The sequence below is a fragment of the Phoenix dactylifera genome, chromosome 6 (genome assembly GCF_051530095.1).
Source record: "Phoenix dactylifera cultivar Ajwa chromosome 6, Ajwa_hap1_PhDact_Kaust_v1.1, whole genome shotgun sequence".
NCBI classification, from domain to species: domain Eukaryota; kingdom Viridiplantae; phylum Streptophyta; class Magnoliopsida; order Arecales; family Arecaceae; genus Phoenix; species Phoenix dactylifera.
In genome coordinates, this window is record NC_143195.1 from 4,167,921 (window position 1) to 4,173,617 (window position 5,697).

The 5,697-nt window shown below is 40.4% G+C and overlaps 1 protein-coding gene across 1 annotated transcript; it reads left to right on the plus strand.

Moving 5' to 3' along the window:
- The first annotated feature begins 233 nt into the window (after window positions 1–233).
- On the plus strand, window positions 234–5,354 carry LOC120107750 (4-coumarate--CoA ligase-like 4). The gene is made up of 5 exons (XM_089923810.1): window positions 234–1,603; window positions 4,390–4,535; window positions 4,626–4,693; window positions 4,806–4,908; window positions 4,976–5,354. Exons 1-5 carry the CDS (start codon window positions 379–381, stop codon window positions 5,087–5,089), a joined length of 1,656 nt encoding a protein of 551 aa, XP_089779936.1. The 5' UTR covers window positions 234–378; the 3' UTR covers window positions 5,090–5,354.
- Window positions 5,355–5,697: the final 343 nt, after the last annotated feature.

The following is a 5,697-nucleotide window of genomic DNA, read 5'->3' on the forward strand; positions in this document are numbered from 1 at the left end:
ATCTCCATCCCTCATCATCATACAGATGTCATGAAGCAATGGATGGTCACCGACGGCAACTCTCGGATCCTCGCATCCAGATGCACCTCTTTCTTTCAGTTGAACAAAAGAAGTTTAGATGGCGGGTTAATTTTTTTTCTAATTACTAAATAATATAATAATCAATCGTTCATCGCATATTATTTTATTATTTTTTCATAAAAATAAAATCAAAAACAGCTGCGCAGCGCGGCATGGCTGCTTGGTTAGAGATAAAACCAGCCGTCCTTCGATGGCGGCTTCGTCTTTAAAACCAAAAGCCCAGCGCCAAAGTTAAAATTCTCTCCCCTCCTCACCCCACTGCCGGAGAAACGAGAGGGAAATCACCAGCTTCCGGCGATGGCACACCGAACGGACGGACTACCGGTGGACCCTCGGAGCGGCTTCTGCCCCTCCAACTCCATCTTCTACAGCAAGCGCAAGCCCGTCCCCCTCCCCTCCGACCCCCACCTCGACGTCACCACCTTCCTCTCCTCCCTCCGCCACTCCGGCACCACCGCCCTCATCGACGCCGCCTCCGGCCGCCGCGTCTCCTACCCCGCCCTCTGGCGCTCCGTCGCCGCCCTCGCCTCCGCCCTCGCCTCCCGCCTCTCGGTCCGCAAGGGCCACGTCGTCCTCCTCCTCTCCCCCAACTCCATCCACTTCCCCGTCGTCTCCCTCGCCGTCATGTCCCTCGGCGCCGTCCTCACCACCACCAACCCCCTAAACACCCCGCAAGAAATCGCCAAGCAAATCTCCGACTGCGGCCCGATCCTGGCTTTCGCCACCCGCCCCCTCGTCGGAAAACTCCCCCGCGACCGCGATTTCCCCATCGTCCTCCTCGAGGACCGCCGGATCGCCGGCGACGATGGCCGCATCCGCTACACGATCGAGGAACTGAAGGCGATCGAGCCCGATCTCCGGCGCCGGCGGGAGCTGGTGAGCCAGGACGACACGGCGACGCTCCTGTACTCCTCCGGGACCACCGGGACCAGCAAAGGCGTGGTACCGACCCACCGGAATCTGATCTCGATGGTCCAGATGGTCCTCAACCGGCTCTATCTGCTTGAGGGCCGCGGCGCGCTGGAGACGTTCATCTGCACCGTCCCGATGTTCCACGTCTACGGCCTGGCGGCATTCGCAACGGGGCTGCTGGGAACGGGATCGACGGTGGTGATCTTGTCGAGGTTCGAGTTGGGGGAGATGCTCCGGGCGATCGGGGACTACGGGGCAACGTATCTGCCTCTGGTGCCGCCGATCCTGGTGGCGATGGTGAACCAGGCGGCGCCGCTGCCGTTGGGGGGGCTCCGGCGGGTGGTGTCCGGCGGCGCGCCGCTGGGGAAGGTTGTGATCGAGGGGTTCCGGGAGAAGTATCCGGCTGTGGAGATTTTGCAGGGGTATGGGCTGACGGAGAGCACGGGGATGGGGGCGACAACGGACTCGGCGGAGGAGAGCCGGCGGTACGGAACGGCGGGGCTGCTGTCGCCAAACACGGAGGCCAGGATTGTGGATCCGGACACCGGTGTCTCCTTGCCGGTCAACCGCACCGGGGAGCTCTGGATCCGGGGTCCCTCCGTCATGAAAGGTAAGGGAAAGCCTATCCTATTCCTACCCACTCTTGGGTCCGGTCGGGTCCTTCGCGGGTAAGAATGCTTCACCTTCTTTTGCGTGATGTTGCTTCGAAATTGATGAAGGCCCTGTTTGGGGGAGCTGTTGGCAGTAGAGCTGTTAGAAGTAGAGCTGTTGGAAGTAGAGCTGTTATAAAAAGCTGTTTGCTGTTTGGTAACTACATTCGTAAAGTGCTGTAGTACTTTGTTTTGTGTTTGGTAAACAAACTCAGAAAGTACTTTTGTATGACAAATTACCATAAAGGACATTGTATAGTATTATACAACAGAACATAATAAAACATAACATAAATTAATACATAAATATACGATATAGTATAATATTATTGTAATATAAAATAATATTATGTTGATATAGCATAATAGTAATAGAATTATTAGAGTAAATTAATATTTGGTAATATAACATAATATTAAATTATTTAACATAACATATTAATGTATTATGATATAATGTAATATATATTATATTTATAGTATAATACAATAATAAAAGTATAAAATATTATAATTATTAGTATAAATTAATTTCTCATAATATAACATAATATTAAATTATTTAAAATAACATATTAATGTATTATAATGTAATGTAATATAATACAATATTTATAGTATAATACGATAATAAAGGTATAAAATATTATAATTATTATTATAAATTAATTTTCCATAATATAACATCATATTAAATTATTTAAAATAATATATTAATATATTATAATGTAATATAATATAATATAATATTTATAGTATAATACAATAATAAAGTTATAAAATATTATAATTATTAGTATAAATTAATTTTTCATAATATAACATAATATTAAATTATTTAATATAACATATTAATGTATTATGATATAATATAATATGATATTATATTTATAGTATAATACAAAAATAAAGGTATAAAATATTATAATTATTAGTATAAATTAATTTTTTCATAATATAACATAATATTAAATTATTTAACATAACATATTAATGTATTATGATATAATATAATATGATATTATATTTATAGTATAACACAAAAATAAAGGTATAAAATATTATAATTATTAGTATAAAATAATTTCCCATAATTTCCCATAAAATAATTTTCCGCGGTCCAGGGGCTCTTCTTCGTGGTCCACACTCGAGGAGGTCCTCAACGTGGGCCGCGAGGTTGATGATAAAAAAAAAAACAATAGATTGATTTTGGAAGGTATGGAAAAGGATTAAAATTTTTTTCTTCTAAAATGTAGTTCAAGAGATGCATACAAAAATTGAAAAGAAAAATATCTTTTCTTATGGAAGGGAGTCTGACGGCTAGGGTTCTTGGCTCCAGCAGATTTTTAGGTTTATAAAGAGACAAACTATGTAATTATGTTATTTTAATATGGGCATTTTTGTCAAAAATACAGCTTTCCGAAAAAGCTGAAACAGCTTCCTCCCAAAAGCTCCAAATTGGAGCTTCCTCCCAAAAGCTGTTTTCAGCTTCCCGCAAAAGCTGAAACAGCTTTTTGAAAAATTTACCAAACACAGTTTTTCATCTAAAAGTACTTTTGGAGGGCCAGAAAGTGCTTTCTGGCCCTCCAAAAGCTCCCCCAAACAGGGCCGAAGAAAAAGATTGAAGTGCTTTGAGAGTTCAATACACGATCTAACGGTCGATGTTGCGAAAGAAAATCCCTCCTTCTTTTGCGCGATCCGACCGTTGACGCTGCGAAAGAAAACCAACCATTCTTTCGCGCGAAAGATATAACCCGAACCCTCTATTTTTTCTTTCTTATGCTTTTTTTTAAAAATATTCCTAGCTTTTGTGGTAGCTGTAATTTAGTAGTTTGAGCTTATATTTTGTGAGAGAACTTAAGATATCTGCTGTTGGCACCTAGAATTTACTATTTGTTTCTATTTGATAATCTTTCATATTATATGATTATATGAGAAAAAAAAAATTGAAGTTGTTTGTATAATCCAACAAAACTTAGATTCAATTTTCTGCTGAATTCATTGATTAAAAAATCTATTTGAACTTAGCTAATATCAAATTAGTAGCGTGAGGTCCAAATCTTATGGAAAGAAAAAAATAATAATTTTTTTTGATCAACAAGTTAACAAATTAGGATCCTGGCATATCCTTAAAAGATGCAGGCTGGGTAGACCAGCAAATCTGATTTATACCGGATATTCTTATAAAAATATCCAAATAAATCCCTAATTACATGAAAAAAATCTATATGTAAGAGTTAAAACAATATAAATGTTGTAAATGACTAGATATGAGATGGTAGTTGAATCAACGAACCAATTGTTAAGATTTTCTATTATATATATATATATATATATATATATATATATATATATATATATATATATTATATAAATCAAGTGACAAGTGGGTAGCAGTACACATTATTGTTAGATTACTGTTATACAAAATACGAGAAATTAATTTTTTATACTAAATTTAAACAAATTAGGAAACTTATTGATCGGTGCCTTGGTGGACTGGACTCTAACAGTAAGCTCCTCTTAATCATTCTTATAATATTCAGTCCACATGGCCAGGTATTTCATGAACTTTTGCTCTCTCTGGACCGTGCAGGGTGTGATGAATAGGAGGGGGATCTTTAATTAAAAGGCCAGGCTTTTGTCCTTACATGCGAGTTCATAGAGAGACTGCATGCTAAAATGTTGATAAGCTCCTAATAATTTTTCTAATGAAATGTCGGTTTTGCCCATGTCTAATAATTAGGTTATTTCAAGAATCCAGAGGCGACGCGCGCCACATTGGACTCAGAGGGGTGGCTGAGGACGGGAGATATTTGCTACTTTGATCACGACGGTTTTCTCTTCGTGGTGGACCGACTCAAGGAGCTCATCAAATACAAGGGATACCAGGTAGGGTCCATCCATATATGTATCTAAACTTATAATGGTATCAATTTGAGACGTCTGATCATAATTGGATGGCGGTTAATTCTCATGTAGGTGCCCCCTGCGGAGTTGGAGGCAGTGTTGCTGACCCACCCTGAGATCACCGATGCCGCCGTGATCCCGTAATCACCCCTCTCTCTCTCCCTCTAAAATCCCATTGTACGCTCACCGGTGGTTAATTAGCACCGTGTAATCGCTGCACCTAATCTAATCGAAACGCAAATTTTGATGCAGGTTTCCGGACAGGGAAGTGGGTCAGTACCCCATGGCATACGTGGTGAGAAAGGCTGGGAGCCAATTCTCGGAGGCTGGAGTGATGGAGTTCGTGGCAAAGCAGGTGAGCCCATGGATTGAGAGCCGTTAATGGCGGCGTTCTGAGTTCTTACCAAGTGTGAAATTTTCAGGTGGCTCCTTACAAGAGGATTCGGAAGGTGGCGTTTGTATCAGCCATTCCCAAGAATCCATCCGGGAAGATATTAAGGAAGGATCTCATCAAGCTTGCCACTTCCAAGCTTTGATGGCCATTTTGGCTGAGAGCACGTTGTTGTACGTTCTGTGGGAGAAGAAGACGAAATACAGAATGAACAGTAGTATAAGCTGTGTGTGGGCTGTTCATGTTGGGTTTAAAATAAGCTTTTTCCTCTACCCAAAAAAGTTAAAAAAAAAGCTTTTTCTATTAGTAAAGTTTAAAGTTTGAATTATGTGGAGTTGAACCCAACCTATGCGTAACTTGATATGGTTTGAAAATTATATGGAAAGAGTACAATTTTTTTATATTATTAATTATTATTGAGTCATACAATTATTTGTTTATTCTTTTACATGTATTCTTTTTAAAAGAAAACTTATACAAATCGTGCAACTAAAACTCTACCAACCAAAAGGGGCTTAAAATCTTGAGCAAAAGTGGCGGTGGTTGAAGTGGACTACACATCTGGATACAATTTAAATATCTTTTGTTTTTATGAGAGTAAGATAAATGACTACTAGGAGAAGAAAATGCCAATCTAACACCACGTGGAGACAAATAAATATAAAAAATCAATGCTAGCACATGCCTAAGATTGGAATTTAGGGGTGCCAGTCATGACCTAACCCACCAACTTGACGCACAACCCACTTAGTT

Bases quoted from the DNA above. Each gene is read 5' to 3' on its own strand.
- LOC120107750 (XM_089923810.1), top strand. From the start codon at position 379: ATGGCACACCGAACGGACGGACTACCGGTGGACCCTCGGAGCGGCTTC. The intron at 1,604-4,389 runs GTAAGGGAAAGC...TCTAATAATTAG, and splicing joins GGGTCCCTCCGTCATGAAAG to GTTATTTCAAGAATCCAGAG. The intron at 4,909-4,975 runs GTGAGCCCATGG...TGAAATTTTCAG, and splicing joins TGGAGTTCGTGGCAAAGCAG to GTGGCTCCTTACAAGAGGAT.